The 12,436-nt window shown below is 51.5% G+C and overlaps 1 protein-coding gene across 1 annotated transcript in view; it reads left to right on the forward strand.

Moving 5' to 3' along the window:
* The window catches only part of MN1 (MN1 proto-oncogene, transcriptional regulator), a 47,951-nt gene extending 37,622 nt beyond the window's left edge, over positions 1 to 10,329 (forward strand). Inside the window, exon 2 of the mRNA XM_066370602.1 lies at positions 7,312 to 10,329. Within this exon, the coding sequence (XP_066226699.1) occupies positions 7,312 to 7,493 (182 nt within the window). The 3' untranslated portion in view covers positions 7,494 to 10,329. The remainder of the gene's footprint in view (positions 1 to 7,311) is intronic.
* The last annotated feature ends 2,107 nt before the right edge of the window (positions 10,330 to 12,436 follow it).

Genomic DNA, 12,436 nt, shown 5'->3' on the forward strand with positions numbered 1-12,436 from the left:
TTTGCTGTTTCTCAGTTGCCACAGTGACACCACTGCTAGAAGTTGATGGGAGGGCAGATAAGGGACGGGGGATGCAGATACAAGGTAAGGAGTCTGAGTGTCCCTCGCTTTGGCACGGCCCCAACCTCCTGTCTACATCAAATGTGAAATCTCATTGCCCCAAAGGGATAGAGATAGTCAGGGGGGTTGTACAGCTATCCACCAACAGCCCTGTTGGAGAGAACCAGATAGGCCTGCAGCGGGGGAGTGACCAATCAGCTGGCAGGTGAAGAGCTGGGATGGAGTGTGAGTCATTTATTAAAATACGTAACAGATCTTAACCAGGCACCTACTGTGTGTCAGGGACAGAGAAGTGGCTGGGAACCACATGGTGTCCAGGCCAAGCTTCTCTCATCTTCCCAGGGGGCAGTCGATCCCCTCCTACAGGTGGCGAAACTGAGGCTCAGCAGTTGACTTTGCCCAAGGTCATGGAGCTGGTAGAGCTGAGATTCAGACGGAGGTGGGATTTGAATCTTGGCTTCTGAATACAGAGCAGGGGCTTCCCCAGAGCTGCCGAGTGTGGGGGAAGAGAGGAGCGGGGTTTGGGTTTGCTGTTTTTCTGTTTGGTTGGTGGCTTGTAGACGCTCTTTGTGCTCCCCGACATCTAGCTTAGATTTCTGTTCCTGCCCCTGTACCCAGAGTCAGCGAGTCCTCACCTACCACACGGCGCAGGGGTAGAACATGGACAGGCAGTCGGGGTGGGGTCCTCCTTGGGGTTGTGGGGCCCTGCAGGATTCCAGTGGGTGTAGAGGCCAATTTCACTGGGGTTGGTTCCACCACACCCCCAGTGGTGGGTTATTAAAGATGGGCCTCAGTGCTGTCTTAAAAGCCATGTGACTTTGCTTACCGCTGGACAAGACACTCTATTCCTACACCGATAGCTGGTGACCATCACCTGGCAGGATAGAACCGGGGTGATTCAGCTAGGCTCTGCGTGCTGTCCGTACCCCATGCTGTGGGGAAGAGTGCGGAAGGCAGCTGAGGCTCAGAGAGGAAGCCTGGCTGGCCCGAGGTCAGCCTGCTGGGAAATAGTCCTAGGGACCCACACAAGGACCTTGGTTGTCTAACTCCAAAGATCCCCCGTGTTGTTCTCCATCTTTGGCAGCCTGTGGCTGAGAGTCCCTGAACTTAGCGCTCCCCTCTGACAGGGTGAGATGTGCTAGCATCTCCCTACAGCCAGTGAAGCAGTGGCCAGCAGTCTCATTACCATTATGGCAGCTGGGGGCAGGGGTGCCGCCTGAGAGCCGGGGGGGGGGGGTGTCACATATATACCTCAGAGTTGGAGAAACATTGACGAAGGGATGACAGCCAGATAAAATGGTAGGAGTCAGCAGGGATGAGGAGGGGAGGGTGTTCTAGAAACATCAGGACCAGAGGTATGGAGATAGGAAGGATCAGGGCTCCTATGAGGGACCGTATAGCTGGGGCACTGAGAGAAGACACTAAGGGGCCTAAGAGGGAAACAGGCCAGGTTTGGCAAAGCCAAGAACTTAATGCTGGGGGTACTGAGGAGCCATGGAAGGTTTAATCAGGAGAAGGTCTGCTCCGGCTGCTGCTTCAGGAAGCTCACATGGCTCACGAGGGAAAATGGGCTTGGGGACCAGTGTGGAAGCAATACCACTGTTGCAGGCAAGAGACAGTGGGGGTCTGGACCAGGGTGGGGACAATAGGACAGGATAGAAGTGGGTGGATTTTGGAGGCAGCCTCTTCCGTCCCTGGTGGTTGGACTCTGGGCATGGGAAAGAGTGAAGAGTGGTACTCAGTGCCCAGGGCTTGTCAGGGCGCCGTGCTCAGCCTCTGCTGGAGATGGGCAGTAAGAGTGACCAGAGTCTGGGAGACAGGGCTGTGTCTGGGGGACCTGAGGGACTCCCAGGCTGCAGGACAGAGGTGCTGAGAGGAAGTGACTCAGCCTTGTGGCTCCCAGGCATGCCTCTGCTTCTAGGCCCAGTAGCCCAGCCCCCAGTGGAGTGGCAGCTGTCACAAATACCAGTGTCTCCCTCAGTCAGGTCCAAATAAAGGAAAAACCAAAATACATTTCCCTTTGTCGGAATCCGGTGAGGGTGAGTGGGGCGAGAGTCATTCGCTATTGTGTTCTGGGGCCCACACTGCTCCTTACATAAGCCCGGAGTTAAAAATACACATGGAATTCTAATTCTCCTGCTCTGCCTGGAATTGTACCCCCACCCCTCCCCCAACCTCAGAGGGCGGGGGAGGGGGGCAGGCCCCGGCACCCATGACGATGAAGAAGCTGTCCCACAGCGCAGAGCTGCCACCCACGTGGCAGTGTAGGTGAGGCTGCCTCCAAAGCCCCCGCTGTAAGTGTAATGGTCCTGAGAGCAGGTAACCTTTCTGAGGGCTTGGCATGTGTGAAGGTCTTCACACGCATTATTCACTTAATCCTCCAACAGCCTGTGAAGTAGGTTTCCATTTACAGCCACCGTTAACACTGTGCCCAGGCCACACCCTACCCTGGACTGGCACTTGAGGGAACCTTGACCTAGGCACTAGCTGGAGCCCACCTTTGACTCCCACCATCTCTACCCCTCCGTCTGGGGGGAAGGGGACAGGAGGAGGCCAGGCAGAAGGCCCCTTTCTGAGGGTTCGAGGACAGAGCAGTAGCTGGAAACCCCACAGAGGCAGCACTTCACCCGTGGGGGGGGGGGGCTGTACCATGAGCTCACCATGCCCGAGCAGGTGGCTCACCCAAACTGGAACCCAGTCCCAGGAGTATTAAATGCAGAGCGAGCTGGTGACAAAGCCTGTTTTGCTGACTTTAAAAAAGAAAGAAGAAAACATGGCCCCCTCGGTGGACAGCATCTCCAGAATTGAAATGAACAATGAGGTGCCCCCTGGTAAACAAATGTGTGTCTTTTCCTTTCTCTCTTCACCCTAGTCATGGCCAGCTAAAGGGTTGCTGAGCCAGCCCTGCAGGTCCCCACTGGGCCCATGGGCTGGTCAGTAACAACCCAGGGTCCCAGCATTGGCCGGGGCACTCTCTGTGCTCCGCAGCGTGCTGGCACTGCACTTTACCTGAATCATTTCACTTAATCTCCCTAACTGCGTCCATGACAGCCAGTCCTATTATTACCCCCATGTTTTTGGACTGAAGTTCTGAGAGCCCCAACGATGGGAGCAAAGCCTGCGCTCCACAGAGGGCAGGCGCTGTCGCTGTCGGTGCTGAAGCCTGGGAGAGAAACGGAATCACATTCCTTCTGCGCGCACTCGCTTTTCTGGCACTGGCTTGTGGTTCTCTCCTCCCTTTCCTGGAAGCTACCGTCCCCCGTAGCCCTAGCCGCCCTAGCCGATGGGAGAAGCGCAGAAGACAAGATTCGAAGTGGGTCTCATGATTGCAGCAAGGTGAGCAGGAAGTGGCCGGTACCTCCACGGTGTGATATAAAGTCAGTGGTGAAAATGACTGAGAAAAGGAACTGTGGTGTCCAGGGAGGGGGTGTCAGAAAGGGGCTGGATGGATCAGCAAGAGCTTGTGCCTGTGAAGACAGTGCAGGGAGGGTTTTTGTCAGGAGACAGAGCAGGGCATCCCAGCTCCAGCCTCTGCCCTCTGTGTGGCAACTGAGGTCTCTTCTGGCCAATAGGAGGGTGTCTTTAAAAATCACTCCAAAGTCCTTCCTTGCTGGGCAGACACTCCATCCTGTGAACCAGAGAAGCCCCTCACCTCGGCCCCTGTGCCGCTTGCACAGGGGAAGGTAGAGTTGGGGTGATACATTTTGAGGACTGACCCCCCCTCCCACATACATTCACAGCACCTCCAGGTTTTTCTCTTGAGTGGTCTCCCCAGGCTGCTCTGCACAGGGCCCACCAGGAATCCCCACCCCAAGTTACAGATGAGGAAATTGAGGCTCTGCAGTTGGGTGCCAGCTGCCCCGGTATGGGGGATCCAGGAGTCCACCTTGGTCTGACCCACTGCTGGGAATCCTGGGCTGAAAGGAGAGGGCAGGTCTCAGAGGTGGTAACGTGGCCCCAAGTGACCCCTGGGCAGCTGCCTGCCCCTGGGAACCTCAGCCTTCCCATCTGTCTAGTGGGGATGGGGGTGACTTCAGCCAGTGCACACGCCTCCACTGAGTGCCTGCTGTGTGCGGGGCGCTGCACTGGACGTAGCAAGCCCGCCCCTCCCCCGCACAGCCACAGTCTGATGGGGGAGGCTGACAGCTAACAAGTGGAAGACATGACAACACCCATCGGTTCTGTGGTGTCTGCTCGGTGCCAGCGCCGAGTAACTCCAGGGTCTGCCCTCAATCCTGGGAGCTTGGCGAGGGGGCGGTTTGACCTCTGGGTCCTGGTGTGGGGGGCTGGCGTGCCTGTGCCCTGGGAGCAGAGACTGAAGGCCTCTCCGGAGCTGGGCAGGCCCTGACTTGAGGCGGCTTCCGCAGGACTGACTTATCAGCAGCCTGGGGGAGCCGCCGTCCCAGGGCGTGTTGGGTCCCCCCAGCTGGAATGAATCCAGCAGGAGGATGAGTTTGGTCATGCTTGGGTTGTCAAGAACTGAAGAATAATATTCTCTCTTTAAAATATTCCCTGTGGATACCAAACTCTCTTGCTCTGGGGAACCCTGCGCGCGTGCTCTGTGACATCAGGCAAGCCCCTCGCCCACTCTGAGCCCGAGGGGCCCCGTCTAAAGTGGGGAAAAGGCTCACCCAGCTGCTGGGCTTGCTTGGAGATGGATTAGATAATACCTGAAAGTGTTCAGCTGTGTGCTGATTAAATCCACCCTGCATAAGAAGAGCATCTGTCTTGGATGTTGGCACGCTGAGTCGTCTGTAACTCGGGAATAAAGTATCTTTAGGAAATTTCACCATTTTGGTCATTCTGGAACCATCACTCAGCAAATCCAGGTCCCAGAAGAGTCCCTAAGCTTCCTTGTAGCTCAGGACATGCTGTTGCCTCTTCCCCTTGTGGGTGCTGCAGCCACAGAGCACGAGAAGCGGGTGGCAAGAGCTTGGGCCTGGGTCTTGTCTTTCTTTAGCTGTGCAAACATTGGCAAGAGGCCTCGGTTTCCTGTCCGCAAAATGGGCCTATGCATCGCTGTGTTGGCTCCTGGAGATAATGTGTGTAAAGTGAAGTAAGGAGCCCCTTTCAGAACTGCACTCTCTGGCAGGTGCCACCCCTTCTGCCAGTTCAGATCTTGCAACACTGAGAACGAAAATCCTTTTGGGGGTATGACGCAGTGGAGTGTCATGGGAAGCAAGGCAGTTGTGGGCTCATGAGCAGAGGTGTGGAGGCTGCGTCAGCATTGCTAGACTGCAAGGCTCACTATGTGCTAGGGGACCCTGAATCCGACGCCGCTGGCTTCTGGGTCACCCTCTCCCTAGGAAGCCTGGGTGTGGTGTTAGCAGTATCCCAGCTCCACCACTGTTAAACAGCTTTGAAAGCGCAGGCTTACAACCATAGCTTCTCCTTCTGTGAAATGTGGCAAAGAGTCCCATTTCATGGACAGGAACGTGTCCATCTGGCCATTGCCAAGGAGGGGAATGAAGCTTGGGGGCTTCTAGATGGCTGCAAGGACCCCTCACCTTCTGACCTCCCCAGGTACTAACAACAGTCCCAGGAGCCCTGTCTGAGGATCTCTGTATACAAGGGCATGAGCAGGCCCCAGGGGAGATGCCATTGCCCCTACGTTAGGGATGAGGAACTGAGGCTCAGAGAGGGAAAGTGGCAGACACCTAGACACACAGTGATGGGCCTGAGATTCACACCCCATTCTGTGACTCCAAAATGACTGTGCTATGACATTGTCTCCTGGCCGCCTCGGGAGGAGGATGGAGACAGTGTCTGCCTTGTTTCCCGCTAGATCCGCAGGGCTGGCACCACACCTCGCACATGGTAGGGACTCAATAAAGGCTTAATGATTGAATATATGAGGGAAGAAGGGAGGGAGAAACTTCCTCCCTAGCCCCAGCTCCTTCTAGCATCTCTGGGGCTCCAGGGTGGGTGTCCCCAATCCAGTTAGTCATAGCCTGACCTCGGCTGCCTGGGCCCATCCCTCTGGGAGGATTTTCTCTGCTCCCTAGGAAGGCCTGGCTCTTAATCCCAGAGGGCGAGATGGGTGAGGTTACGCCTGCCTGGCACAGGGCCCCAGCCGAGCCTGCACAGTGTGCTGAGGAGGGCGGGCCGGTTTTAGAGTTCAGTATCTGGGTGTGCTCTCTTGGCCCAAGCTGGGTGCCCCACCACCAATTCTAGCATTTCTCACACCTACTGAATCAGAATTCACCATCAGCCCATCTTCAAACCTACTCACTGTGCCGCTTCCTGGCTGTGTGACCTTGGGCAAGTCACCTCTCCTCTCTGAGAGTCAGACTCTATAAAAGGGGAATAATGAGAATATTCATTGTCATATAATAGGTCTCAGAACAGAACCATTGGTCACCAGGCAGAAGTAAATTAGCACTCCTGCAAAACAACTGCTCCATTCCTTCCCTGCCTCAGAACTTTTCCAGATCTTGCTCTCTTTGAGTCTAATTCATACTAAGGTGTGAATGGTTGTCAACCAACCTTCCCTCAAGTGTGTGTGACCCAGATATCACTATGATCTGTGGTTTTTCTGGTACCGTGTGACTGAGTGAGATGGAAATTGAGGGAATTGTTCACTAAGGGAGTCAGGGAGGAATAGACTCCCTCACCCTAATCACCCAAAGCTCTTCATGCAGTAGTTGGGGATGAGCAGAGGGCATTGATCTGGCTGGGGGAATCCAGACTTTTAGCCTTTATTGCTCTGAGCCATTTGGCACCTTGTTTAAGGAAGTTTCCAGCACAGAGTAGACCCTTAGCAAATATCTTTCTGGAAGTTCACAAGAGAATAGGCTGTGGTCTGGACCCAGACCATCTTTCCTGCTATCTTTTCATTGTACCTGATAAACTCCTACACACCCTTCAATGCCCAGTTTAGATCCCTCTCCTCCAGGAAACCTTCCCAACTTTGTTCAGGTCCAGTTAATCTTTTGGAAACTCTTGTTCATCAGAGACGAGCAAACCCTGCATTTATCATGCCCAACTCTCCTATTTCCCAAGGATGTAAAATTGTGTGACCCAGTAGGAGGCCTTCCCTTGGCTGAGGTCTCACGGCCAAATCAGAGGCAACAGCAGAGGGATTCTAACCAAACACCTCGAGATCTCTTCAGAATGCCTTTAGGCAGGAAAAGAGGGCATGGACACGGCCCCTCTTCTCGTGCCTGTCCCATTCTGCCCCTCCCCCCTGTTAGGGCCTTTCAACAGTGTTGAGCACGTGCCTAACACCCTCTTTTCCTTCTTTCTCCGCAGCCCATGACCTCCCCGCGAACAAGGCCTCAGCAGCCCAGCCTGGCAGCCACTTGCAGTGCCTGTCTGTCCACTGCACAGACGACGTGGGCGATGCCAAGGCCCGAGCCTCCGTGCCCACCTGGCGGTCCCTGCACTCTGATATTTCCAACAGATTCGGGACATTCGTGGCCGCCCTAACTTGAATTGACAAGAATGCCCCCTCCCCCACCAGGCCCTTCCCTCCCCCCTCTCTCCTTTCTCCCCTCACCCTGTCCCCCCCATGCCCTGATCATTTAAAAGGGCCACTATTGCTGAGTGGATGAATTATTTTCTAGGTTGGTACCTGCTTAGTGGCATATGGACCGGAAAGGGTTAATTTAAAGGGAAAAAAAAAAAAAACCTCAAAAATTTTTTTAAAAGAGAAACTCTGTCTGCCACAGTATGTTACCAGTGTTAACCCTTCTGCAGTTAGCAAACTTTTGCTTAAGCCTTTTCCCTGCTAGATAATTCCCATTTTCCTGTCATCTTGGCGTACGTTTTTTAGATGATCTCTTTCTTTGTTTTATTTCCATGCTGCTGTATGTCCAAGTATTGTTATTTCATAATAAGACAAGAGTTGCTTTCCTTTTTTATTCTTTTTTATTCTTGTTCCTCCCCTGTACCCCCACCTTCTTTTTCTTTTTTTTTTCTCCTTTTGCTTTGTTCACTGCTTATTAAAATGGAAAGCCTGGAGAAGAGTAGTTCTGGAATATTGCCGGGTGAAAGTCAAATTGTCATCACAATATTATATATTGACATCCAACTGTCATCAGTCAGGCAGGAGCCAAACAATGAATGCCCCCCTTAGGTACTCCGCCTGGGATTTTGTTTTGTCTGTTCCCTAAGAAGAGAGAGAGAGAGAGGACAGAAAGAGAGAGAGAGAAAGAGAGAGAGAGAGAGATTTTCTTTCCTACAAACACACGTCCAGCCGTCAGCCCCAGCTCTCTCTTCTGCAGGAAGCTGCCTCTCTCTGCCATGGAGGTGGTGACGTGGCCAGCCCGCTCTGTGGGAAGGAGTCAGTATGTTTGACAGTGGTGTTTTCTCTCCTTTTCTGGGCCTCTCCACAAACGCCCAGGCTTTGGATTTTCACGCTATGCTGAGCAGCCCTGGTCTGCATGGGGGATCGTGGCCTTTCAGCTTGCAGAATCCCTGGGGCTTGGGCGCTCCAGGCCCCAGCTCTGCTGCAGCCAGGTTGCTGGGTCTTGGGTGCTGGAGTTGGGGGGGCAGATCAAGTCTTAGCCCTTGACCTTTCCTGACAGCTGTCCCCAGCCAGGCATCCCTGGGGAGGAAGGGGCAGCCTGGGTGTATCTCCCTCATCTCTCCTAGTCGGTCCCTATTCCCCATCTACTCCACCACCTCCAACTTGGGCCACTCTCCATCCCTAAAAGGGATACGGGAGCCCCAGGCTCAGCTTACTGAGCCCCCCACTCCAAGCCTGGGAGTATTTCTTTGCCGGGTTTTGCAGACTGCTGAGGGCCTGAGGGGAGGAGGCAGGGAATAGAACTCATAACTTTGATACCTGGGCCTTGTTTTTGGAACTCTGGAATGTTCCTTCCCCCCTTCTGATTTAATCTCACTCTATTGCAAAATTAGAGCCACGTCCCACGTGTCTCATGAAGAAATAACTTCTTTGAGAAGCGATGAGGGATGGCTGGGTGAGCAGGGCTCCTGGTCCCAGCGAGGCCTGTTACCTGGTCCTCCCAGAGCAGTGGTCACCAAAGGCCCAGGATTGACAAAATCAGACACCTTTGGGTGCTGTGGATGCCTACAAAGGACTTGAATAACTTATGGGGGGATGGGGACCATTGAGATTCCAGGGTGGGTCAGACAGGAAGTGACTGATACCACTTCACCCAAATCGGTGACCCATATTTTATTTGTTTTTGTTAACAACCATGTTTTACTAAATTCTCATTTTGAGCCTCTCTCCCCACTCCCCCCCCCAGGTCCCCAGAGTTTGCAGACCTGGTTTTTTTTTAGCAAGTGACCTGAAGGCTTTGGGCTTACCATACAACACCCACATTGTTTATTTCAAAGAACTTTTCAGCCAAGGGTGAAGAGCATCCAGAAAAATTCTTGCTCTTTCCATAGCCCCCTCCTTCTTTCCTTCTCCCAGCCTTTTTGGCTCGGGTCGGGGTCTGGACAGTCCGAGGTTCTTGCATGTACAGTCTGACCAGGGGCTGACCCCAAGCCTGCAGAAGGCCGGCCAAAGCAGGCGGTGTGAATTTATCAGAAGAAGGTGTGAGCTCATTCAGTTCCCAAGTTCTCCCACCAAAGGAGAGAAAAGGGGAGAGATGTTCCTCTCCCCCACTGACATCAGCTGCAGGAGAATCAGCCAGTCTTAGCAAAAATCCACGCCCCCTCTGATTCCGCAAGGTACAGCAGTTTGAGAGCTTCATCACTTTGATTTTTTAAAAAACAGGAATGATTTCCTCCTTCATTGCTTAGGGCCGGGGAGCCAAGCATCACGACTTCTGTCTGACTTCCCTGTGTCGAGTCCATCAGCACTTGGCCATCAGCTCATGGTCTCAGCGACCTCGGAAACCCCTGATGTTTAAAACTTTCTCGCTCCCCGCGACCCCAGAATGGAACAGCTTTAAAAATAGCCTTAAGCAAAAGGATGTTATTTCATTAAATTTGGTTTAATGGAAAGAATAAAAGCAAATTAAAAACACACCCAGCCCACGAGACTCCAAACACTGGTAATTGGTACTGCATAACAAACTCTTCGGGAAAGAAAATGAAAACGTTATTGCACATGTAAAATAGGAAAACTTAACTCTGCTGTGTGTTAGGCAATCCTGTAATCTTTTTTGACTCTTAAAAGAAATTCATTTCTGAAATGCTTGGTTGGAAGACTGTGACAATAGCTCATGAAATTGAGTGTTATTTTTTTCTTTCTTTTTTTAAAAAAATATGTAAAGTGCAGTCTTCTGTATTCATGCATATTGTATATACCTGTATATGTTTTCCTGAGCAGCTAAATAACAATAAATATGACGTTAATGGTGACTGTGGTACATTTGTGGGCGGGGCTTGCTTACTCCTCCCCTGCCTTGTCCTGTAGGTCTCTGCAAATTCTAAAGGGAATGGGAGTGTAGGTCTGGATGCTTGTGTGTGTGTGTGTGTGTGTGTGTGTGTGTGTGTGTGTGTGTGTGCACGAGTGTGCACGAGTGTGCACTGGTGTGTTGATCCTAGTCTAAGTTGGGTCATCTCAGAATGTCTCTCCTCAGCACTATTGACACTTGGCTGGATAACTCTTTGCGGTGAGGCTTGAAGGTTTCTGTGAGCGCCAGCCCTGTTTCAGGCCCTTTAATAGCTCTGGCTGTCCCCTGGGCCACCCTTTGGGCAGTAGCTTCACTCTGACACCTGCAGCCTTAGGCTTGAGGCCATTGCAGAACCTTAGTCTATAAAGGGGAGAATAAAGGAAAAAGACAAGTTAAAAGTGAGGAGAATGAGCCCAATAACCCATAGTACAAAGGATGGAAGATACTCTGAGAGAATCATGAACACCATATAGGAGGCTTGGGGAAATCTTTCCCTAGCAGGTTATGTCTAGGTGGGATTTTGAAGGATGAATAGGAGTTCAGCCTATTCATCTCAGCATATAAATCAACCCTAATTTGCTGGAAATTTTGTTCTAATTTTTCCCTTCAGCGTTTAAAGTTTTCTTTATATGTGCAATGACACATTTGTCAAAATATAAAAGTTTAAGGACAAGGCTTCTATATTCACTTTAATTTGGAGGACCTTAAAAATCTCTTTAACCTTTAAAGGTCTCTGGCTCAAGGTGACAGTGGTATATGAGCATGTTCAGTAACCAAGGAAGGGAAGAAAAGTGAAAGAGTGATGAGCAGTGGGCATGGGCATCGGGGAGACTTGAAGTTGGTGTGAAATGAATGGATGAGTGAGTGAATGAATTCATGTCTCAGTAGGCCAAGAATCAAAAGGATCATGGGACATGGAGCTGTAACATCGGGGTGGATATTGGCACTGAGGAAGGAGGCCAGGACAGGGCTCCAGCGGCAGGCTGGAGGTGTTCCATCTCAGAATGGCTTCCCCCTTCCCAGCCATCAACAATCCCAGTGGACTGAGGTGCCGTCTAATGGGATGTGATGGAAGGAGGTCAGGGAGACCCTCAGACCTTGGAGAGCCAGGGGCAGGTGCAAGAAGGACACCCCAACTCACTTTCTTTGAATACAGATGAGAAATAGTCACGAGACCAGAGTGAAACATGGGTTTTCCTAACTGACAAGGCGATCGGCAGGAAGGATCCCACCTGGGGCACCCCAAATGAGTGTAGCAAAGATAGAGCATGTGGCCAGTGCCCAGCCTTTGCCCCCAGACCACACTGACCTGAGCTGGAAGGGACTGGGCACGAGTACCATATTCTGCAATTACAACCCAGTGTGATAGGGTGGGTTTAGATCCTAATTCTGGAATTATGCCCCAGGAACCTTGGAAAAAATTTTTTATTGTTATAAAATTTATATAACACAAAACTCCATTTTAATAATTTCAGTGGCTTTTGGTATATTGACCATGTTGGCAAATTTGATCCTTATCCAATTCTAGAACATTCTTAATAGCCCCCCCCCCCAAAAAAAAAACCCCTCCACACTCATTTTCAGCTAATCCCAGTTATCCCATTCTTCTAGCCACTGGCAACCACTAGTTGACTTTCTGTGACTTTGGCTGGCTATTCTGGACATTTTATATAAGTGGAATCATACAATATGTGGCCTTTTGTGTCAGACTGCTTTTACTTAGCATAATGCTTTCAAGGTTCATTCCTTTTTATGGCTGAGTATGATTCCACTGTTTGAATATACTGCCTTTTGTTTATCCATTTCCCAGTTGATTGAAATTAGAATTGTTTTCACCTCTTGCCTACATGCTTACCCTGCACATGTGGTGCTCAGAAAGTTGTGGGTGGCAGGGCCTCAAAATTCGTCTGCATTTACAAACATGCAGTCTGTGGCCAAGGTCATGCAACAGGTGAGTGGCTGGTGGGTGCACATTTGGGGAGGTCAGAGCTTGTAGGCTGCAGGGCATCATCTTCTTTTATTTGTACTGATTATAGGGATTTGAGCAAGCAGGAATAAGC

Source organism: Saccopteryx leptura, chromosome 2 (genome assembly GCF_036850995.1).
Source record: "Saccopteryx leptura isolate mSacLep1 chromosome 2, mSacLep1_pri_phased_curated, whole genome shotgun sequence".
Taxonomy (NCBI): domain Eukaryota; kingdom Metazoa; phylum Chordata; class Mammalia; order Chiroptera; family Emballonuridae; genus Saccopteryx; species Saccopteryx leptura.